The 24,983-nt window shown below is 40.8% G+C and overlaps 1 protein-coding gene across 1 annotated transcript in view; it reads right to left on the bottom strand.

Moving 5' to 3' along the window:
- LOC147302259 (uncharacterized) overlaps positions 1–23,724 on the bottom strand; it is a 35,131-nt gene extending 11,407 nt beyond the window's left edge. Inside the window, exons 1-17 of the mRNA XM_086282983.1 lie at positions 23,417–23,724; positions 23,128–23,285; positions 21,548–22,122; positions 19,251–19,271; positions 19,100–19,159; positions 16,614–16,667; positions 16,478–16,522; positions 16,262–16,288; positions 15,864–15,908; positions 15,708–15,752; positions 15,312–15,365; positions 12,220–12,288; positions 12,050–12,118; positions 7,342–7,410; positions 4,663–4,731; positions 3,804–3,872; positions 159–227 (exon numbers count right to left, since the gene is read on the bottom strand). Coding sequence (XP_086139109.1) covers positions 159–227; positions 3,804–3,872; positions 4,663–4,731; positions 7,342–7,410; positions 12,050–12,118; positions 12,220–12,288; positions 15,312–15,365; positions 15,708–15,752; positions 15,864–15,908; positions 16,262–16,288; positions 16,478–16,522; positions 16,614–16,667; positions 19,100–19,159; positions 19,251–19,271; positions 21,548–22,122; positions 23,128–23,278 — 1,491 coding nt within the window. The 5' untranslated portion in view covers positions 23,279–23,285; positions 23,417–23,724. The remainder of the gene's footprint in view (positions 1–158; positions 228–3,803; positions 3,873–4,662; positions 4,732–7,341; positions 7,411–12,049; positions 12,119–12,219; positions 12,289–15,311; positions 15,366–15,707; positions 15,753–15,863; positions 15,909–16,261; positions 16,289–16,477; positions 16,523–16,613; positions 16,668–19,099; positions 19,160–19,250; positions 19,272–21,547; positions 22,123–23,127; positions 23,286–23,416) is intronic.
- Positions 23,725–24,983: the final 1,259 nt, after the last annotated feature.

Here is a 24,983-nt window from a genome sequence, read left to right as displayed (position 1 = left end):
ATCCTGCAGTTTAAGTCATCATTGCTAAGCATTATACCACTTAACTATGTGACGTTTCAGGGTCATATGATCCAGTTCCAACTATAAACTCTGTGGCCTCCACATAGAAATCCTGACCCCTTGTTATTACCACTAAGATTTTGAGCATATGTACAAACCTTGGGCCCAGGCATGCCTTCTCCTGGTGGACCTCTGCTTCCCGGTGGCCCCCTTGGACCCTCTATGCCCTGCAGGTATGAATAAATGCAGTAATTAAAAGAAGCCTGAATGGAATCTGTAAACAGGGAGTGTTTTTGCTGAAGGCAGAGTAATTAGAATTTTTTCTTGGACATCAGAAGGAGGCAAACTTTTCTTCTAACACAAAATTTAAATGATTTCATTGGTTCAGTGCAATATATGTTTCTGGTTTAAACACATATTAAAATTAAAAACAGTTTAGCATGAAAAGTTTTTCTTCTTCCAGTAGGCTGGTTTATTATTTTCTATAATCAGGTGATTAATGGAGACTTTTTCAGTCCCATTATGAAGCCTTTTCTTTAAATAACTTCAGCTGTACACAAAGCCCAGTGTGAGAGCACACCTGTCTCCCTCTCTTCCACAAGTGAGTGAATGGTGAACTGGAACCAGACCTGTTCTGATAGCAATTAGCTGATGTTTTGATGACAGTGAAAAACTCTTTGGCTAAGCTGTCAGCAGCCAACAGTTTCCACTAGCTGTGGTTATTGTGTCAGAGCATGAATTTGTATGCACTTCTGCATCATGTTGGTTAAATTATGATTGTTGATCAAAAGCTTGTATTAATAAAGCAACACCATGTAATCATATTTTCTGTCATTTGTTATCAAAGAATAGGGAAAAAGTAGCTCAAAGCAGATGCTTCTTTATTTATTTATTAGTAGGTCTGCAAAAAACAAATACAGGGAGTGCAGAATTATTAGGCAAATGAGTATTTTGTCCACATCATCCTCTTCATGCATGTTGTCTTACTCCAAGCTGTATAGGCTCGAAAGCCTACTCCCAATTAAGCATATTAGATGATGTGCATCTCTGTAATGAGAAGGGGTGTGGTCTAATGACATCAACACCCTATATTAGGTGTGCATAATTATTAGGCAACGTCCTTTCCTTTGGCAAAATGGGTCAAAAGAAGGACTTGACAGGCTCAGAAAAGTCAAAAATAGTGAGATATCTTGCAGAGGGATGCAGCAGTCTCAAAATTGCAAAGCTTCTGAAGCGTGATCATCGAACAATCAAGCGTTTCATTCAAAATAGTCAACAGGGTCGCAAGAAGCGTGTGGAAAAACCAAGGCGCAAAATAACTGCCCATGAACTGAGAAAAGTCAAGCGTGCAGCTGCCAAGATGCCACTTGCCACCAGTTTGGCCATATTTCAGAGCTGCAACATCACTGGAGTGCCCAAAAGCACAAGGTGTGCAATACTCAGAGACATGGCCAAGGTAAGAAAGGCTGAAAGACGACCACCACTGAACAAGACACACAAGCTGAAACGTCAAGACTGGGCCAAGAAATATCTCAAGACTGGTTTTTCTAAGGTTTTATGGACTGATGAAATGAGAGTGAGTCTTGATGGGCCAGATGGATGGGCCCGTGGCTGGATTGGTAAAGGGCAGAGAGCTCCAGTCTGACTCAGACGCCAGCAAGGTGGAGGTGGAGTACTGGTTTGGGCTGGTATCATCAAAGATGAGCTTGTGGGGCCTTTTCGGGTTGAGGATGGAGTCAAGCTCAACTCCCAGTCCTACTGCCAGTTTCTGGAAGACACCTTCTTCAAGCAGTGGTACAGGAAGAAGTCTGCATCCTTCAAGAAAAACATGATTTTCATGCAGGACAATGCTCCATCACACGCGTCCAAGTACTCCACAGCGTGGCTGGCAAGAAAGGGTATAAAAGAAGAAAAACTAATGACATGGCCTCCTTGTTCACCTGATCTGAACCCCATTGAGAACCTGTGGTCCATCATCAAATGTGAGATTTACAAGGAGGGAAAACAGTACACCTCTCTGAACAGTGTCTGGGAGGCTGTGGTTGCTGCTGCACGCAATGTTGATGGTGAACAGATCAAAAAACTGACAGAATCCATGGATGGCAGGCTTTTGAGTGTCCTTGCAAAGAAAGGTGGCTATATTGGTCGCTGATTTGTTTTTGTTTTGTTTTTGAATGTCAGAAATGTATATTTGTGAATGTGGAGATGTTATATTGGTTTCACTGGTAAAAATAAATAATTGAAATGGGTATATATTTGTTTTTTGTTAAGTTGCCTAATAATTATGCACAGTAATAGTCACCTGCACACACAGATATCCCCCTAAAATAGCTAAAACTAAAAACAAACTAAAAACTACTTCCACAAACATTCAGCTTTGATATTAATGAGTTTTTTGGGTTCATTGAGAACATGGTTGTTGTTCAATAATAAAATTATTCCTCAAAAATACAACTTGCCTAATAATTCTGCACTCCCTGTACTGATGCTAGCAGCTTGAAGGTGTTCTATTTTGGCACGGGCATGATTTAAGCTAAATGCTAATGTCAGATTGACCTGTTCTCAATGAACGTGCTACAATGAAGATCTTGGCAGAATTATTGTTTACTGTGGTCAGTATTGGGGAGTTACAGAATACACGAACAGGCGTTACGTATTTAAAATACAAAATATGAGTAACTGTATTCTGTTACAGTTACCGCTTAAATAGATGATAATTAGAATACAGTTACTTTGGTGGAATAAACACAGCAGTTTTTTCCTGTTTCATATGTTAGGTTATCCCCTCTCTAATTTTGGTAATTCTGCGCATTGCCGGTGTTCTGACAAAACACCCTACCTATCAAGCTCTCCTACTTGTTCTTACTGACAGTTTATTACAGTTGATACTTGTTTTCCTTAAGCTGTTGTCAATTTGTTAACTTTTCAAGCTAACATGCGTTCATTTGTGCAAAAATACTCCAATTTGGAGTCTCAATTGAAGTCATATTTCAAGTCTTGATTTAGTACTTCTAAACTTCTGTAAACTGGCATACAGTGTAAACCTTGTCAATTAATTTTAGTCCTCCTGCAGTTAGTGGACACCACGCTCCGTTGTTATGTCGAAGAAAGTAATATTGCACTACATACTTGTTAATTGAGTGATAACGTTGTTTAATTTCTAAGAACCTTGACATTGGTCATTTTATTTACTGTATAAATCCAAGCAGGAAGCACGTTTTGATAAGTGTGATTTGGCCATCAAAGCGTCCTACCTATAGATATGTACGATGGAGGCATAAACCACGTAAGGCAGTATATTCTGATAAGGTAGCACAGATTGATTGACATGACTATAAATTTACGCTACGGTAAGATGTTTTGACAAAGTAGGACATTTTGTCAGAACACCGGAAACCCAGACAAAGAGGCTGTAAGCGTCCTGTTAATGTTGGTAGCATCAGTTACACATTGGACCCGGAGCCAGCACAACAGAGCCAGTAGTGCACAGGCAGGAATGTTTGCACGCTCCTTAGCACTAAAAAAGGGCTTCGCTTGGATTGAGAATCATTGATAAACTACAAACTTCTGTCATATTGCATATGGTATCTTACTTAAACAATACATTTTCCTCATTATGTTATTGATAATTGTCAGTTCATCACTATTGCCTTACATTAACAAGTCAAAACATGGATGGTGACAGTAACAATTAAAAAAAACTATTAAAAAAAATCAATATAAGCCCACTGTGATTATAAAAACATGAAAAAATCAATGTATTAGAGCCACTGTGGGAATCATATTATGAGTCCAACACTTGCCTTCTCACCCTGTATGCCTAGTCCTGGGAGACCGACAAGCCCTGGAAGACCCGGTGGCCCAAAATCCCCCTACAAGTTCAGATAACAACATGTAAATGTTAATAGGTTGACAGTGCCTCACACTGAAATGTGATTTATTATATGTGGAAAACACCCATCTGTATACAATTCTATAGCGCTGCATTTTAATGAATTAATAATATAGGCCACACTTGATGACATCTGCTCCTTTTGCCTCACTTCCTTTTATCTGTCACATGCTATAATCACATCACAAATATATGATGGTAATGCAGAGAACCCTGCAGGCGGTGTTTGTCATTACTGCATGAAAACTTTGTGATTACCTCCAATAAACTTCACTACAAAGCCCACGGTAAAACTGTCAGCAACATCGGTGTCGAGAACACCCGTGTAAATCACAACGAAAAAGTTTTTTTGGGGGGGAAATGATTTTTCATGTAGCAGAAAGAATTACATAGCTAAAAATCAACTCAGCCTTTCTTTGTCTGTAAGTCTGTGAGCTAAAATGCTGCCAGATGGCTGTGAAGCTCTACAAACACATCCTGAAAGACAAACCTTTACCTTTATGTCTATGTCTGAATGTACCTGACTGCAGGCTAACTTTTCCACATTCATCAGCACAAGCAGTGAAACTGCGCTCCTCCTACACTATCCATGCTTTGACCTTGATTCATCATCTGTGGACTGTGACCTCCTACATAACACTGCACTGAATGCATTCATCCGTGGCTCTGCCAACTTATGGCCTTCTTCACAACAGGACTCCGGCTTTCTCTTCATGGCTGTGTGAAGGCTTTTCAGCAGGCGCCTTAGTTAAGGCCTCTTTAAACTCCACCTTGTCTCCTTTGATTCCAGCACCCGGCTGTCCTCTGGGTCCCCGTGGCCCTTCCAAGCCTCGCTCTCCCTGCCAAGATGGACAAAAAAGTTACTGCAAATTGACTCTTGAAATATCAGTAAGATGTATGAAAATAATGCCAAAATAGGAGCAGAAAAATAAGTATAAAAGTTAGAATAATAAGATATTAGTCAAAATACAGATGTTATTTTCCAAAAGAACTCACACAGTGTAAAACATTACACGACTTTGAAGCCAAACAGGAGTTTTAGTTTAACCAATGTATCATCTTTCAGCTGCTTCCTCATTCCCCGAGGTTTCACCACAGCAGATGGATCCACATACTTGATTTGGCACAGTTTCTGTACCAGATGCCCTTCCTGACACAACATACAGGCCTGGGCCCTGCACTAAGAATACACTGGTTTATAACCCCTCCCACTCACCCACCCAAGGCTGGATTTATGTCTCCTCAGTGTCAGACTGGGGATGTCTTATATGTAAAGCAAATGTGTTAACCACTACAGCATGCTTTTCATTCACAATGAATTATTTCATCTTTTTAATCTGACTTTAAAGAGAATGATGGCTTTGTAACTGAAAAGCTGCCATTGGAGTAATGTGCATTACGAGCTGTTTCTCAGTTAGTTTCATGGCTTCTTGTGATGGTTTAGCAAAAACAAAATGCTTATTGTTATTATAAATGTTCAGTTTGATTTATGTCAGTTACTGATAGAAGAGTGTAACTTGCTCACCAGAAGTGGCCTGAAAGATCCAAACTTGCACACAGTTTCTGTTTCTTCTACGGAAAGCAGAAGTAGCCATACTATATAGTATATAGGAATATTGTGGTATTTCATGTATATCAAAACGTGCCTAGAGGAGATATAAGTATTACACAAAGAGAAAAAGCAGGAGGAGAAATTCACTGAGGGATTAGAAAGATAATACAGGATGACAGTCAGTAAAATGAAAAAAAAATGCTGCATAATGTCCTGCACTTTATAGACTGCAGAAAAATCCGATTTCCCTTAAGGAAATATTTCTGCGTCTTCCAAGGACATCCAAGGACAACAGAAACAATGTCGCATAGAGGAGTACACTGATTAACATGCCGCTCTTGCATGTTAGCCTCAAGAGGTAAAGATTTACTGTCGTAACTCTATGATCCCTCACAAGCTGAGGTGCTAATGATGTGGAAAAAGCTGCAGAGCTCCTGTGAATCTGGAGCCTGTCGAGGCTTGTCATGTGAAGAATGCTGCTTTGGAACAAGAACGCCATTAAAAAAAGTGGGGAAAAAGCACCCTTGAGGCCAATCTTCAGCAGTGGGGGATCCACCTTCTCCTGTGTGTGTGTGTGTGTGTGTGTGTCGGGGGGGGGGGCATGGCTGATACCATCACCAAGGCAAGTCGCCAAGTGATAAATCAAATAGTAGTCTGAAGCAGTCTAAAGTTGAAAATTTCACCTGAATTCCACTTCCTGTGATACAAAACTGCTCTGTTAGTCTTATAACAAAGTCACAGAGTTTTTACAGTAACTATGTTTAATTTAGCTGTGTGCATTTATCAAAACAACAGAGCTGCATGACAAATGCACAGATCTGACACCTGTAATTTGAAAGAAACCACAAACATTTTACAAAGGAACGCTTCCAAAAGTAATAATACATTTTTGCAATTACACTGATGTTGAGCTATGTTGTTTTTAATTGCTTGGGGAATCAATACAACTTTTGTGAGAGATAATTAAAATGATCTTAGGGCTGAGTCTGATAAATATTTTAATATTTTTCAACATTAAAAAGAATGAAATAACTCTGCTGGATGTTTCAAATTGTCTTAAATTTTCCACTTTCACTTCAAAAATGTCTCTGTCTGCATGAAAACACAAAAAAACACGTCACTCAAAATCATGCCAAAAGAACAGGTGGAGGCATAAATCTAAACATACAGAAATGTTGGCCAATCAGAAGCCCATAAACAAAAACACGCTGTGCAATCTGAAAAAGGACGGGAAAACTAAGAATAACAATAGGAAACATTAAAGCATCACAAAAACATGCTGTGTATGTCTTCTGCACAGTATAAGGACACACTCAAATACTGAATGAAAAATTTTTTTGGCCCAAAAATGTCAAAGATATCTCTCATGTGGAAATTGCTTTGGAAAACGAAAACAACATGAGAGAACGTATATATCCACATGTGCTTAAAAGACACTGAGTGTGCATATATGAATGTGTGTGCCTGATGGCCTTGAGAAAACACAGACATACGAAAAGACTCTTTATTTCCTCTCTCAGTGAGTCACTGACATGATGCCCTGGCTTTTTTCTTGAACCATCTCTGAAACTTTTTTATGCTTTATGTGGAGATGTTCTCATGTCCTGTGCTGGATACGATCAACGGACTAGATCACAGCACGAGGTAATGAGAGCCATACCACACTGTTAATTTATGGAACTTTTGTGTTGAGTTATCATGTCTTGTAATCCTACACATCATCAATTTCCTGTCATTACATTCTGGAATCTGGAGCCCAGATGGATCTTTGTGTAGGTCAGTTTGTAGATATGAAAGGTATGAATGCCTTAAACAGGGTCAAAGGGGTTAAAAGAGTTTCCCTGGCTGTTTTTTACACGAAAAAGGTCAGACTTAAAAAGCATGAACGCTAACTCACCTTTGGTCCAGGCAGACCTTCTCCTATCAGCCCTCTCTCTCCTTGGACTCCCTGTGGTCCTTGAGGTCCCTGAGTAAAACAAAGGAAACTGAAAAGATGTCTCACATGAAAACTAGGTTGTCTCTGAAGATAAAATGTAATGTCCCTGCTTGGATGTCAACATTTCGTTCTGTTGCTTCTTTACTTGTCTCTTGTCTAAGGTGTGGTGACAAACTGGATCTAACCCCCGCCAAATGTTTCCATCTGGCCAAGGTATTAGCAATAGATCCTTAAACAGTGAGGGGGGTTCACAGAGGGGAAGGTTTGCCTTCAGGGACTTTTGCCAGAAAGCTTTTTTAAAAGTCAGGTGTAGTAGTTTATAGAGCAGCAAGGCTCACATATATATTAGGTTTTATTGGATGTCTGACAGACAAGAGACAGGAGACTGAGGTTGGTGTTCCATGTGTCTCCAAACATCAAAATTCTGATTTTTATTGTTATTCTTTCATATTTAAATTTTTTAAATTACTTTTAAGTTGCACTTTGATTTTAGATTTAGCCATCATTTACCTGCGGCAGAAGTTTAAAACTTGAATTAGATATTATGTGTAGCTAGCCCTCCTGAGTATTTGTTACATTTAATAAAAACTGTTGATGGCAAAAAAAAAAAAAAGCCCATATATATATAAAAAAAAACACCCAGCACGCCCATGCGGGCGGTTTTATCCTTCAAGCTCGGGTCCTCTACCAGAGGCCTGGGAGCTTGAGGGTCCTGCGCAGTATCTTAGCTGTTCCCAGGACTGCGCTCTTCTGGACAGAGATCTCCGATGTTGTTCCCGGGATCTGCTGGAGCCACTCGCCTAGCTTGGGAGTCACCGCACCTAGTGCTCCGATTACCACGGGGACCACCGTTACCTTCACCCTCCACATCCTCTCGAGCTCTTCTCTGAGCCCTTGGTATTTCTCCAGCTTCTCGTGTTCCTTCTTCCTGATATTGCTGTCATTCGGAACCGCTACATCGATCACTACGGCCGTCTTCTTCTGTTTGTCTACCACCACTATGTCCGGTTGGTTAGCCACCACCATTTTGTCCGTCTGTATCTGGAAGTCCCACAGGATCTTAGCTCGGTCATTCTCCACCACCCTTGGGGGCATCTCCCATTTTGACCTCGGGACTTCCAGGTTATACTCGGCACAGATGTTCCTGTACACTATGCCGGCCACTTGGTTATGGCGTTCCATGTATGCCTTGCCTGCTAGCATCTTGCACCCTGCTGTTATGTGCTGGATTGTCTCTGGGGCATCTTTACACAGCCTGCACCTGGGGTCTTGCCTGGTGTGATAGACCCCAGCCTCTATGGATCTTGTGCTCAGAGCTTGTTCTTGTGCTGCCATGATTAGTGCCTCTGTGCTGTCTTTCAGTCCAGCTTTGTCCAGGATTTCTGGATATCAGCCACCTCCTCTATCTGCCGGTGGTACATACCGTGCAGGGGCCTGTCCTTCCATGATGGTTCCTCGTCTCCCTCCTCTTTCTTGGGTTTCTGCTGCCTGAGGTATTCACTGAGCACTCGGTCAGTTGGGGCCATCTTCCCAATGTATTCTTGGATGTTCGTTGTCTCATCCTGGACTGTGGTGCTGACACTCACCAGTCCCCGGCCCCCTTCCTTCCGCTTAGCGTACAGCCTCAGGGTGCTGGACTTGGGGTGAAACCCTCCATGCATGGTAAGGAGCTTTCTTGTCTTTATGTCAGTGGCTTCTATCTCCTCCTTTGGCCAGCCTATTACCCCAGCAGGGTACCTGATCACGGGCAGGGCGTACGTGTTGATTGCCCGGATCTTGTTCTTACCATTCAGCTGACTCCTCAGGACTTGCCTGACTCTCTGCAGGTACTTGGTGGTTGCAGCTTTTCTAGCGGCCTCTTCATGGTTCCCATTCGCCTGCGGGATCCCCAGGTACTTGTAACTGTCCTCTATGTCTGCAATGTTGCCTTCTGGTAGTTCAATCCCCTCAGTTCTGACTACCTTCCCTCTCTTTGATACCATCCGACTACACTTCTCCAGTCCGAACGACATTCCAATGTCATTGCTGTATAGCCTGGTAGTGTGGATCAGTGAATCGATGTCTCGTTCACTCTTGGCATACAGCTTGATGTCATCCATGTACAGGAGGTGGCTGACAACTGCTCCGTTCCGTAGTCGGTATCCGTAGCCAGTCTTGTTAATGATCTCACTGAGGGGGTTCAGGCCTATGCAGAACAGCAGTGGGGACAGAGCATCTCCCTGGTAGATCCCGCACTTGATGGTGACTTGTGCTATGGGCTTGGAGTTGGCCTCTAGTGTTGTACGCCACATCCCCATTGAGTTCCTGATGAAGGTTCTTAGGGTCCCATTGATCTTGTACAATTCTAGGCATTCCAGTATCCAGCTGTGGGGCATTGAGTCATAGGCCTTCTTGTAATCAATCCAGGCAGTGCACAGGTTGGTCAGTCTGGTCTTGCAGTCTCGGCTGATTGTTCTGTCTACCAGTAGCTGGTGTTTTGCGCCTCTGGTATTCTTGCCAATTCCTTTCTGTGTCCCGCTCATGTATTGACCCATGTGCCTGTTCATCTTAGCCGATATGATGCCTGACAGGAGCTTCCATGTAGTACTGAGGCAGGTTATTGGTCGGTAGTTGGAGGGGACCGGTCCCTTCTTGGGGTCCTTGGGGATCAGGACCGTCCGGCCTTCAGTTAGCCATTCCGGGTGTCTCTCGTTAACTAGCAGCTGGTTCATTTGTGCTGCCAGACGCTCGTGGAGTGCAGTCAGCTTCTTCAGCCAGTAGGCGTGAACCATGTCAGGCCCTGGTGCTGTCCAACTCTTCATACTGGAGACCCTTTCTTGGATATCTGCCACTGTGATGGTTACTGGACCCTGTTCAGGGAGGTCGCTGTGGTCTGCCCTCAGATCCTCTAGCCACTGAGCATTGCCGTTATGGGTTGCATCCTTCTCCCATATGCTCTTCCAGTATTGCTCCGTCTCCAGCCTTGGTGGTGCTGTTCTCTTATTGTTCCCTTGCCACTGAGAGTACACCTTTGCTGGTTCTGTGGAGAACAGCTGGTTTATTCTCCTGCCTTCTATCTCTCTGGTGTACCTCCTCAAGCGGCTGGCCAAGGCTGTGAGTCTTTGCTTGGCAGTTTCCAAGGCCTCAGGTATGGATAGCTTGCTGTATTTCTTAGGCACCTTATTTGTCGCACGTTTCTGCAACTCCGTTAGTTGGCTAACCTCCCTCCGTGCTACTTTGATCTTGCCCTCTAGCCTCCTTCTCCATGGAGGGTACTGCCCCTTGTGGCTGTTCAACTTGTAGCCAAGCATCTCACTGATCACTGCTGCCGTATTGTAGATCAGCTTGTTAGTGTCGGTAATCGTGGTTGTAGGTATTGCCCGTAGTGCTGCATTAACATCATCTAGCAGACCTTCTGAGGGTACTTCACGTAATCTTGGTAACCTGCTACGGGGGATCCAGGTTTCAAGCTTGGCCATGATCCTATTTTTCAGGTCAGTTCCTCTCGCACTCAACGATCCTTCTCCTATCGCACTTGGGGCTATGTACCCAATCTCGGATGGGGGTGATGATATCTCCCCCCTGACCTGGCGTCCTGACTCCTCCTTGCCATAGCATTTGTGTTGTACCTCGTCAATCTCTAGCTGTGAGAGCAGTCCCTTCTTTCGAATGTTGGAACACTGAGCTACTAGTTGTTTCGCCGTCATATATATATATATATATATATATATATATATACATATTGAAAGCCCTGAAATATAAGACTTTTAAAACCAGCTCACAATGTTAGCCTCCAAAATTAATAACATTTGAATCTCAATCACGATTTTGGGTTCCCGTAATTAAATTAACATGACAGATTGATATTACCAGATCAAGTATTCCTCATATCAGCGCCTGACCACATGCCCGCATTCTGTATGGCTGAAGGCATTTGTCCACAAACACAGTAAGTAACAAAATCTATAAGAAAATGGTCAACATATTGCACAAAAGATACATTATTCCCTCAGCAATTATTGTTCTAAAGTTGCAATGCTTATGCAGGGTGCAAAACATTGCAAGGGAAAAAGAGAGGCATATCCCAGCTGTCAAGCACTTTGCTTTGAGTTTTAGTCACACTGATCTCAATGGTACAATTAATGTAAGTTAGATTGTCTCTCCAGGTAAAATATGTCTCTGCATGGCTGTCCATATTTTCTTCTGTCGCTTCTTTACATGTCAAACGATTCTATCATTCACATTTATACAGAAATAGATCACTTTTTAAACTATTTAATACACTGCTGAAGCTGTATGTGTCTAAGAGGTATTTTTCTTCCTAAACATGCTCATAATGGTCTTTATTTAATGTCCACTGGACAAATCTTCACACCTTTCAAGGTTTACTCTTGTTTCTGCCTCCTTTGCCTTGTCCAAAAACAGCACTTTTCCAGTTTAGCAAGCTAGTTGCCATAGTTACTCAGGTTGTTTCACCATTCACTATTTCAGCTGCTTGGAAGAAGGTACCAAGAGCGAAAAATGCTATCTTCTCGCATTTTATTTATTTATTTATGTATGTATCCAGAAGTTTAAGTACCCCCTAGACATCATTACTCCATACCCATTACATTGTACATTTGGCATTTTGACATTACATTGCCATCATCTACAATGCTAATGTGAAGTGTGAGTTGCTAGTTTATCTCACCGGTGGTCCAGGCTCACCAATTCCTAGAGGACCTGGAGGCCCTGGTTGCCCCTGGAAACCAATATCACCCTGCAAGAAAGTGAGAGGAGTGCTCATACAGGGTGAGAGTCAAGTGGATTATTATGCCTTTGTAACTTAATTTTCCAAAAGAATAGGGTAGCAGACTTTACCTTGGGTCCCAGAAGGCCAATCCCTTGTTCCCCTTGGATTCCAGGTGGCCCAGGAAGTCCCCTTTCCCCCTATAAAAAGACAAGCAGGGACAGACTTGTGGATACAAAGGCGCATAAACAGTTGCACGTACAGTTGTAAACAACAGCAAAAAAAATCCGAAATGACTGACTTTCTTTCCCACACCCACATAAACATACATGTTCTGCTTCCTCTCCTTCTCAGCTGTTTTTAAAGGGGATTTAGGACTACGGGGTTCCTTCATTCCTTTAGCTTTATTGTTAAAGAATGCAATTATTCACGCAGAGGTCATAAATCACAGCTTTGCTGTGCAACAGGAGGGCGAGCAAAAGGCGTGAAGAGGCTGTAGAAATGTTAGCAGGCGCATACCAGTAGATTTTTTTTCTTCTGTTGCCCTTTCAAGCAAGTTGGGACAATGTTTAATGCCAGACATTAGTCTGCCATTGAGGTGATATAGGATGACAGCCAGATTATCAACATGAACATTCTTCCAAAATAATTAAGGAGGGAACACTTGGTGGGGGAGTGTGTGCTTATGGCAGAATTGGCAGGTATAACACGGGACTGGGGGCTTAAAAAGTGGAAACAGACAAATAAGCTGACAAGGTAATAACAGATGAGCTACTTCAGAGGGCTTTCCAATGTTCCAGCAGGGACGGATCATAACTCACAATAAAAGCGTTCAAATGTATAGTCATTGAATCAGTGTTATCAGTTAGTAGAGCTACTTGACATTTGTGATGTTATTTATGCCGGTGCTGGATGAAGTTAATCAAATTGCATTTTAAATGTCAATGTTGTGCGTGTGATATTTTGCATCTGACGATCAAACACTTTATTTATGTCACATTCTTCCATAGGCAGCAAAGCGTTTCATGTTTCACCACTACTACTCCACAGGTACCAGAATTATTGGAGGCTCCTTTGATACGGCTATGTAAGACTTAACCCAAAGCAGACTTCAAAGGACTTTATGTGTCCAGCTTAAAAAAAAAGTGTATCCTTTAGATATACATCTGGTTTTTAAGATTTTGGGTCACCTTTGATGAATGATTTTGGGCTGGACAAGGGGAAAGGCCAGTCTCTGGTTCAGAGAGAATTCCATCACATATAAAGGAATGTCTGATTTATGTCTCCTTTAGTTCACTTTTGTACTCTCGGAACAAGTTCTAAAGACATGTAGTGCAGCCTTGTTGAAAATCAAATGAACTTCTAGCCCTTCCACAGGGGCCACAGTGGAAGGTGGAGTGAAAAGGCTGCCACAATCAGATGCATCTATCTTAAATGTAAAAAATGCTTTATTCTCTACACAACAATCAAACAAAAGTAGGGACTGGCTTGATTGCTCAAAAATAAAGTTCCTCTAAAGCCACTTAAGGTGGCTCTGAAAGTGAGTGAGTCCTGATAGACTCACCAGTTAAAATGTCCAACGTTACAACATTAAAAACCTCATTTAGAATCCATCCATCCGTTCGCTTCTGCTTATCCTTCTCAGGGTCCCTGGAGCCTTTCCCAGCTGTCGTAGGGCAAGAGGCAGGGTACACCCTGGACAGGTCGCCAGTCTGTCGCAGAGAGCCATTCAGAACTACAAGTAATTTAGATTTTTCAATTAACCTATCCCCACAAACTACATGTCTTTGGACTGTGGGAGGAAGCCAGTGTACTCACGCAAACACAGGAAGAACATGCAAACTCCACACAGAAAGACTGATAGTGGATTGAACTCAGGACCTTTTTGCTGTGAGGCAACAGTGCTAACCACCGTGCCACCGTGCTGCCCCTTATTTTGAGTATGGCACAAAAACTATTTTGGCTTCAACTGTACTACTGCTTTAATTAAGTATTTGGATACAGGCTTAAAATGATATTGTAGGTGTATCTATGGTTGCTTTAATTGACAGGTACACCTGCATGGGTATAGGTTTACCTACACAGGTGACTTAAGCTTCAACTCAACCAGTGATGCTGGTGCTTTTTGGAGAATTTTTACTCTCATCAGTGTTTTCATTGGGACATCTAACGGTTTTATTTCATTTCTTTTTCTTAAGTAATTTCCCCATTTTTTTAACATAACTTTTAATTTCCCTGTGCCATGTTTTTCAAACATTTGTTTTCTGCTCTTACTTATAAACTGTTTTTCTTTTAGTCAATTTTCTGTCTTCACATTAATTATTACCTTCTGGCTAAACCTGTCAGTTACTGGTTAACTTATTGGACACCTGGAAGAGTAAGAAAATCAACACATTTTTTGTGTGTAACAAGAAAAAAAATTTTTTTTAAAGAAAAGCAATAAATAAAACACATTAACCCTTTATTTCACATGAATTGTGTGACTTTAAATCCAGCCACCTTAAAATGACTTAAATCTACTGTATCCATTTGGAGATGTATTAATCAAAGTGGGGTTGCATCAACACTAACCAGATACTTACTCTGAATAGCCAATCACCTGAAAAACAAGTTAATACATTGAATGTAGGCTGGACTATCAGAATATCCTAACAATTCATTGAAAAGCCCTCAGTTGAACCTAAATGCTGCAGTAAGAGTACTTACAGGGACAAGAAAGCGAGAGCCTATTTCTCCCATATTGGTTTCCCTTCATTGGCTCCCCGTTAAGTCTAGCATCTCTTCTGTGGGCCAAACTCCCACGAGACAGCCTGTTTACCTTTAGAATAAGGCTTAAAATTTTCCTTTGTAATCAAGCTTAGTTAGGGCTGGATAAGGTGAGGTAAATGGTAAATGGACTGATTCTTACATAGCGCTTTTCTACTCTTTCTGAGAACTCAAAGCATTTTATACAACTTACCCACCCATTCAAACTTCTTCATTCAAGTACTCTCATCTACGCTTTTGATAAAGCTTATAGTCAGGGCTGGATCAGATCACACTGAATCCTCCTTTAGTTACGGTGCAATAGTCCTAGACTGCTGGAGGCTTTCTCTGATGCAGTGATCTCTACCCATTATGTGAACCGAGGCTACACTACACTACATACAATCAGTATTTTAGATGGAAGCTTCAAACATGTCAACCACTGCAATTGGCTTCATTGAGACAGAGGAGTACTTACTTTTTTGCCCATCACACCTTCAGGTCCAGTATCACCAGGTGGGCCGGATAAGCCCTAAAAGTTAAATGAGTGTGTGAGTGACACACTTATATATAAGTAAGTAGTAGACAGAAGTAGTACATTAAGTTAATGTAAATTAATTATGGATAACATAGACTGACATCTTTGAAATAAAAATACTGTCCTGATGTCCTACTGACCTGAACAACAACATGCTAAGGCTGTATGGATAGGCTACACCTGTTGATGTGTACCTGCCACTAACAGTCACTATTTAAAAAATATCATAAAATTTAATGACACAAATTTGTCCTCTTTTTTTAATCATTCTTAAGTGCATTGTGGGATGTTTTGACAGTTGATATGATACCAAGAGATATAAAAATTTAAATTTACTTGAAGTCCACGATTTCCTCTTGGTCCAACTGGTCCTTCAGGACCCTGTAATAAATGACATTTGTCAAGCTTCATATTCACAAGCAGTGCTTTAGCAACTTTGTAATATTTGAACACATATAAGATTTGTTTCACAGCATTCAAATTGCAACATACTCTGTCTCCCTTAATTCCAGGTGTGCCACACTCCCCCCTCTCTCCCTGTGATAGAATAAAAAGTGTTAGGTGAGTTCTTTAGTATAGCATCATTATGCATAATTTAGGACTTGTATCCCATGGTTTTTCTGTGACACATTTATGACACAGAGTGTAATGCCCAAGGATAACTTTATCATTGTACAATGGGAAATATGTAAACACAAGATTGGCATCAAAGATAGTTGAACAAAGTTGTAAAACTGAAACAAAACTGAACTGCATCACATTTCCAGTATTACTGTATTATATCATGTACGGAGGATATAATTCTGTAGTTTCCCACAAGCATGGGGAAGTTTGCGTAACCATGAAGACAGAGAGAGAGACATAAAGAGAGACTAGAATCTATACATTACCTTCTCCCCTTTGTATCCTGGTTTTCCCTGTGTGTACAAAACATCACGTCAGGAGGATAAAGACAAAGAGAAAAGCGCTGGAATACAGTTAACAAAAAAATACTTCATTCTTCTCATTCTACAATAATGATTTATGGAAGAGCGATGTTAAGGCTTTCACACTGAATTTGTCAGTCTTGACTTAGCCTTGACCTTACCAACTTGATTTAAGCTCACCTCTGCTCCAATTCGACCTGGAAGTCCACCAAGCCCAATCTCACCCTGTGAAAAAGGGAATTTTAGTTTAAAAAGGAAAGGCAGGCCACGTTGTTTGCATGTGCTTTAACTGTGTGAAATAAATACAAGTCTGCACCTTTTGTCCTTTTGGGCCAGGGCTTCCATCCTCTCCAGGACGACCCTTCTTGCCCTGTAGAGAAAAACATTGTAGCAAGGTTAAAGATACATAATCATCGACAGAGTAACATTTCTGTTTGTTAATACTTTGTATAAAATAAATATATTAAATCTTATTTAATTAACTTTATTCCCAGTACAGATAGTGAATAACTGTATTTTACTGTAACTACCTAGCAATACACCTTTAAGTCTGGCCCATGCCATCTCTTGCAGGAGACCCTTCAGCATGTTGAACAGCTGTCAGTGGAAGCGAAGGCCAATAAAATAGCCTTCCTTCTTCCTATTGCTGTGCTGCAATGCACAGTATAACAGCTCTTTTTGTTTAACAGAAACATGTTTCCAGTTCATCACAGCCGCTGAGTCTGGGAGCAGATGAGACAAAAGAGATGTGGTCTGCATGCGAGTGTAAGTCCGTAGACGAACAACCGTCTGGTTGTTTTTGCTGTTTTTGTGTTGTGAACTATGCATGCTCTTACATTGTAAGTATACGCCTTCTTGTGTGTGTCTGTCTTCATACAGTGTTTCCGTCAGTGTGTGCAGATAGACACAGCTTTGGTTTTGGAGCATTAGGTTTGAGAGGGTAATTACGCTGTTCTCATCCTGTGAAAATACATCAAAGAAAAACTGCAGTGTCTAATTGAAGCTGACCTTCTCGCCACAATAAAAGATATCCTCTTGTCACGACATGGCTTTGGCAGGCAAAGGAGGTCTTTCATTGTAACATTGTATCTGCTGAGATGTGTCCTCACACAATCCAAAGTTCACGGGTTGCTTTAACAGACGTGATTCAGCAGATTTCTCATGTACATTTAGATCATTTCTGAAAAAAATCGCTAGAGGAATGTACTCTAACTGCTTCAGGGTTGTTTAAAACCATAAGATTTACTAAACTCCCTCCAAAAATGTGCAAGTAGTCTTTTGGCATAGACACTGAGTTGTTATCTGTGCTGTGCTTGTTATCAAGCAAGCCAGTTTTGGCGTCACTGTCTTTTCAGCACAGTAGAAAAGTATGGATTATGACTGTAAAATAAATGATAACAATTGAAAATTGATAAATGAATTATTAAATATAATTTCATAACTTTATACTACAGAAATTTTTACATAGTGGCGTTTTTTAAATGTCATTCTAATTTATTATTTTTTGATCTGGAAAAGCAGAAAATACAATTTTCTAATGACTAAAGCTAAAAATGTAACTGAAGAAAGGCTGTTTAGCAGTGTACTCAAACTGTTTAACTTCTTCTAAATTGTATTTCTCTGAAGAAGATATTTAGAATTCAAATGCTGCAGTTATTTGCTTCTGTTAAACAGAGCTCTATAGTGAGTGACAACCCCAACCCTGGTATGTTTGGAGGCTTTCGGTGGGTGAGGCTCAAAACTTAGAACACTGTACCAACTGTCTAGTAGCCTCTAGCCTCTGGGGCTTTTCTGTTGCCAGCGATACTGGTACATTACAAAAAGTAAATAATGAAGAGGACCAACTCCAAATTCTTTAACTTCATCTAAAATCATCAGGTAAACAGTTGAAACGTGGACATATTTGGGTGTTCCAACATGATAATGATCCCAAACCCACATCAAAACTGGTTTTTGAATAGATAACACAAGCAAGATAAAGCAAACTATTAACTTTTTGGAGTGGGCATCTCAAAGCTCTGACCTCAGCCATATTGAAACTATGATTAAAAACAGGGTCTCTATCAGGAAACCAACCAATTTAAATGACCTATGAAAACAAGTTTGGTCAAATATCCATCAGAATGATACAGGAAGCATCTGGTGCAGAGTTGACTTACTAAAGGACATCCAGCCAAATATATACGTATATATATATATGAGCCAGTATATGTAATTTTGATAGCTCAGTCAATTTTTAAACTGTACTGGCAACAACTTTAAAATTAAACATGCTAACTGAAGTCTGTAAAGTCTGAAAAGTAGCTCTTGGGCTTTTTTTTTTAGTAATTTCTTTGAGCACTGCAATATTTGACATTTGGGTGAAGTTTGGGAATTTGTGAATATTTTCTGCTCTCAATAATCTTGCTCACTGTACAATGATGGACTACAAGTTATTTGAAAATGGCCATATAACTCTTTCCAGATTGATGCAGAACAGTGATTGATTTTTTTAAGGTTACTGATGATGAGTCTCCTGCTTTGTGTTAACAAATATCTGAATGCTACAGACTAGTGAACATTCAAGATCCTTGTTTTTATAGAGGTCACACCTCTCACACCTGGTTTTGAGCAACTCTGTAAAATTAAATTAAATATTTATCTTTTATTTATATGTAAAATGCAGTTATTTTCCTTGTGTTGTTACATAAGAAAAAAGGCAATGTTACCCAATTTTATTTATCTAGTTACATATTAAATACTTTATTTAGTAATTATTGATTATTGGACACTTTTCTGCTCCATAGATGTTGGCATACTCACAGCAGGTCCACTGGGTCCCCTCTCACCCTTCTCACATGCACATTTGCTCTGCAGGGGGCACTTCAAAAAACAAGAGAAGAAGAGTGAGATGGACCATACAGGGGCATATATAACAAAATATGTCTGGAAAAACATGAGGCTCAAGACTTACCCCTTCATCAGCCACAGCCGTCTGTGATGGAAGAAGCAGAACAATATCAAGATGTTGTAACCTTCTTTTTTTTTTTACATATATACAATTCAACAGAGTAGCTCAAAATTGAAGGTAAGACAATATTCTCAGTATTCTGGCTTCAAAACACACATCTAAAGACACGTCTGTTATTAGAGGACCTGAGTGTTGCTGTTCAATGGGAACTAAAGATAAAAGACAAGTTCTCAGCTGGGACAGGACTACATGATTATGACATACAGATGCTGACTGTACAAGGCAATGAGATGAAAGTCGTGAGTGTAGATGCTGCTGGGCTGTTGCATGCCATGAGAATTCAGTCTGTCAGATCCAGTGTTCTGGGAACCTCGGTGCAGGTTTTCCATAAAGATTTTCCTTTGTCATGTGTACCACCTGTGTCAACAGTAAAGCTTAAGTTTGAAGCCTGAGTGGCATTTGAGGGGCTTGTTGAATGATGAAGCATGCTTGCATGGGTTTGCTGTGTTGCTGTATTTACTGCACCCAATTTTCCCACAAAGAGTTATAATGTGAAGCACATGTTGCTGCCAGTAGCCTGGAAGCATGTCTGGAGAATGTTTCAGAGCAACACATGCTGCAATTGTCTTGGCAGAAATACTTATAAAAGTTAACTTACCTAACTTAAGTCAACATAAAATGTTTCTTAGTTTCATCACGTTTCTCTACAGAGTTTTATTGCTAATGACAGCAGATCTATTACCATGGCAGCCGGTAGCAGGTGTACATAGGGGATGCAATAAGGCAAGAAATCAAAGCAGTGGGTGGTAACAATGGCAGCAGCAGTGGAAGTGCTTATTCAGTGCCTTGAGATACTAAAGACTTTTGATTTGGAAAGCATCTGTCTGCATAATGGCTTTTTGAAGATTTTATCTGTCATAATTCTTTTCCCCTCTGGAAACAGGCAAATATCAAACATACATGCAATTTCACAAGCAGTGTAAGAGCCGTAGGTATATGGTTTCTAGCCAGTTCAGAATGATAACTTGTAAGTCTGAACGTGCATGAGCGTAGGCTTTTCTTCCAAGGTGCTTAAATGAAAATGTATTTAGAAAACTATAATTGGGCAATTTATATTTTTGTGCCATGAAAAATTAATTGCACCCTGCATGATTTCTTAGCGTTAGTGCGTATTTGTCAAACCCCCAAAAAGCAAAAAATGAAATTTTGCATCAGGTTAAACACATTTTAGCATGAGAAAAAGCAACATGAATAAATACAAAATGTGGTTCTTTAATGATTATTTAAGGGGGGAGGGGGGGGGGATCCAAAGCTTAGTTCATTTTCACTAGGCATGCCCAGGCTTGATTAATGCCATACTCGATAAATCCTGAAATCACTTAAAAAGAACCTGTTTGACAAACCTGTTTGCTAAATGATCTCAGAAACTAACACATCATGACTCTTTCTTTAAAAACAACAACAACAAAAAAAAACTGTTGAAAAACAATGTCAAGAACAGAGTCTGGAAAAACTTTGGACTCTACTGACCCACATGAAGAATTATTCACAAATGGAGAAAACTAGAAACAGTGGTCCAAAAGTGCCTCAATAACTAATACAACAGGTCACAAAAGAACCCAGAACAACATCTAAATGTCTGTAAAGGTTCTCAGTCATCAAGGTCATCGAAGTCTAAGGAGGGTCATGGACCCCCTATTGATCCTCTACCTTATCACACGAGCCAAGGTGTGAAAATGGTGTGGGTCACAATCCAAGCCAAGGTTTCAGGTGAACCCACTGACCCACACCCGTTTTGACACCTTGGCTCGTGTGATTAGGTAGACGATCAGTAGGGGGTGCATGACACTCCCATAGGGCTTAAAATCTGGGACTCTCTACGAACTCAAGAAGCTTCTCGGATGAGAGGTGAAACGTCTTCAAGAAACTTAAGAAATGCAATCTTCACTTTCCTCAGTTAAGGTCAGGGTTCAACAGGAAGAATAAGCCTGGACAAAAATGGCATCCGTGGGAAAAGTCCAAGCCAGAAAAACACATAAAGGCTTGTCTCATAGGAAGGCTTGGGCAGCATTACAGCTTAATAACTTAAATCATCATTTTGTGTTTACTCTGGTTATCTTTTTTAATATTGAAATTTGTTTGATTATCTGAAACATGTAAGTGTGACAAATGCCAAAGACTAAAAAATCAAGAAAGGGGGCAAATATTTTTTTTTATTGCAGTGTACCATAAAAAGCTAATAAGCCAGTCTGTAGCATACAATCCAAAACAAGCAAAAACTAAATGTTGTTTTTACTCACAATTTCTTTAATAACTTTTTCCGCAACGTTTCTGTCCTGCAGGTTGTGAAGGTAGCGGGAAGCTGGAGAGTTAGCAATTAGCTGCAGCTGTGCTTTATTAGCCAGCTCGTTGGCTTCAGGCGTGATTCCTATGGCAAAGAAACGGACACCCTGGTTCTTGGCATCAGCCACAGCTGAAAATATGTCTGGGTTCCTTGGGTGAGAGATGCCATCAAAGAGCAGAATGGCCACCTTTACGCTGCTGGTATCTGACTCTTCTGAGTAGATGCGGGTCAAGTTAGTGATGGCATAGGTGGTGTAGGTGCCGTGGCCAATATACACAATTGGAGAAATTCGGGCCTTAAAGTCTTCTGTGCCTCGCCACTGTTTGAAAGTCTGCTCTATGATGACGTGACTGCTGTACTGAAGGAGGGCTGCACGGGAACTCAACCCCCGTCCAGTCTGCAGCCGCAGGCCCTGCAGCCGGTCCATCAAGTCTAAGGCAAAGCGCTTTTCCTGGGCATGGTTGTCCTTGGCACTCTCTGAGCTATCGATAAGAAAAGCTATCTCCAAACTGCAGTCCTCATCAACAAGCGCTGCAAAGAGAGGAGTTAGGCTTTATGAAACATGCAATAGCAAAAATATCAGCTGCCTTAAACTGAAATCTCTCAGCTTTTAAATATTAATGAAGCTATTAGTGAAGAGGCAGGAGAAAACAAGACAAGAGAGCAGAGACGACACGTAGCAAAGGGCCTCAGGTCAGAATCGAATCGCATTATATTATATTATGTTTAACATATTACATTATGTTATATATATATAACCAATGAGTGATATCAACTAATGTTTAACATTTAAAATGCAGAGCGTAAAGGACCAAGTAAGTATTTAGCAAACAAAGCACATGTTGCATTTCACTGTTACAGGACAGCTGTTAAGCTTCACAGCAAACCTCTGGATACAATGAATTTTCCTGTATTTGTTGGCTGGAAATTTTCATTTTAATGATACCAGCCAAATGCAAAGACCCCACTGATCACAGTCAAACAAATTTCATTACTAGGGGTGACATTTTTATCAGACTGTCCTCTAGAGGGGGGAAAGGTGATTTATTAGGTTTATTGACTGTTATAGGCTGATCGCTTTTCCAGAACAGTGTGATGACTTTGTGAATGTGACATGTCATTTTAAAAAGAAAATAAAAGTAACTCAACTTGCTGCACCAACCTTGGTGGAAGGAGGTCACAGATCTAATACAGGCTGAGGATAAATCACATTAATCTTCACGGGAATATGTCACAGAGAGAATGTGCCTGGGGAAACAGGACTCTGAGCGAATAAAACGTTTGGGTAACAGAGCACTGAATGGTCACGAGGGAGATGGATGATTCTGAGAAGCCTCAGAGATACGATCAATCCAGGTGGATTGCATCCTGCAGCGATGTCCTTGTTGAATATCATGTTCTACTTTTTACACCTGTAGCTGTACTGTTTCCTTACCTGAACAAATTCCACACCACTTCCTCCAAATTAGAGTATTAGTGGAAAAGAAAAAAAGTAGACTCTGGTTTTCTTAGAAATTCTTGAAACAAAAAACTTACATTTGCCATTTGGAGGTATGAAGTTTGAAGAATATACTTTGTTCTTCTTCTTAGGGGTTACCGCTGGTTCTTCATCGCCTTCTTCATAGTCCTGTGCCAACAGACCCTGAAGTCCCCACAGCAGCAGGAGCCAGTGCATGGAGGGGACCATGACTTCTCTAACAGGGGTAAAGGAAAAACGATTAAAAAAGAGATGCATTTGAATACTGCGCACAAAACCCTGTACACACTCACAGAACAAGCTTTAACAAGCATAAATGTTTAAGACTCAGCCATCAAGCATGCATACCTTGCAGTGTTGCTGACTCCTTAAGAACTTGTGCCCTGTACTCCGTAGCTCTCCTGGCAGTGAAATTCAGGAAAAAGTTTAAAATAGGACAAATAAGAATTTCTTCAGTCAGAGTAAGTTTGATTCCATGTCCTGTGCGTCATGTTTATTGGCCTGTTGCAGAAGTTGTTGCAGAGTCTCCAGATGCAGCAGGCAGCATATGGTCACACCAGAAGCTGAAGCAGCAGTGAAAAACCCCAAACCTTTATTCTGGCTCTCATGGGACTCCCATCAATTCAAGCCATCCCCAAGCTTGCATTAAATGAAGAGAAGTCCGGCCCTTTTTCTGATGATCGCTCCCTTTGGGTGAGAGTGTGGGTGGGGTAGAGAGGCAGTTACAGACATTCTAGAAAGACATGATCGAGCAACCAGTAACCTTTCCCTCTAAGCTCATTTTTTTGTAATTGCTGGTTGGGTTCCAAGTGAGTATTTATCCGTGTTTTCAGTGTGTTTTGTGGCAGTAGGGCAATTTAGGACATAAAGATAACGATATTATAATATGTCTGGTGAGAAAATGGGCAATCTATCTAGTTTTTCAATATACAAGATGCCTCACTCATCCAAGCACTTTTTATACACCTAAGTGCTTTTTTGTGTTATCCTTGCCCAAGGATACTTGGTCATCCAGATTCGAGTGCCCAGAGCTTAAACCACCACCCTTCTGATTGGTAGTTGACCTGCTCTACCTCCTGAGCTGTAGCCTCTCCACTGGTGTTACTCTATTATCTAACTGTCAATATGACTGGACCATTGAAGTCCAGGTTAGCTATTTCAGGTAACTATTTTGCCTCTTGGAGCCACTGTGAACTCATTGCAGTTTATAGATGTATGACAGAAGCTCATCTAAAAATGTCCCATTGACCCCCTGCTGTACATGTTATTAGCCTTCCATCTAAGCCAGTAGTATTTATTTTAATATTATTTTAATATTTATTCATATTTGTGTTTACCTGATAATTGTAAGTCCAGCCTTTTAGCTCAGATTTTGGACCCCACCATTAACAGAGGTAAACATTTAGCTCATTGTTTTTTCTGTCTGAATATACCGCTAATGTATATTGGATTTTTAGAATCTATTTGTGGCTAAAAGGAATAGTAAGAGTAAAAGAAAATAAAGCTTGAAGTCTCCATCAAGCCAAGGGAACAATCACTCCATGGTCATTTTCTGTAGGTTAACCAGTGCAAGCAGCCCCGTTGCGAGATCTCGCAAAACAAACTCGGGATCTCGCAAAACAAACTCGGGATCTCGCAAAACTTTTGCAAGATCTTGCAAAACAAACTCGGGAGTTGAAAAGTTGAATTCCAACGATGGCGGCAGCTACTTAGTTGTAATATTATTCTTTCTGGGTCACAAAATACACTTTTAAGATATTTTCAGGCGTGAATGTAGTTGTGTAAACGTCAGATACCTGTTCGGTTTACAAGACATCACATATTTGCAAAAGTGCTCCGACGTTTTCGGAGATAACGGGAAGTCGAGACCTACTACAGCCAGGAGGAACACCGCCTTCCCGGCACATCGTGCCTC

Source organism: Aulonocara sp. 'chitande type north' Nkhata Bay, linkage group LG23, assembly GCF_057382095.1.
Source record: "Aulonocara sp. 'chitande type north' Nkhata Bay isolate Kocher_YH1m ecotype deep benthic linkage group LG23, A_spYH_male_GT1.1, whole genome shotgun sequence".
Taxonomy (NCBI): Eukaryota; Metazoa; Chordata; class Actinopteri; order Cichliformes; family Cichlidae; genus Aulonocara; species Aulonocara sp. 'chitande type north' Nkhata Bay.
Note: the sequence above shows the minus strand (reverse complement) of the source record. Positions and strands in the feature narration are given on the sequence as shown.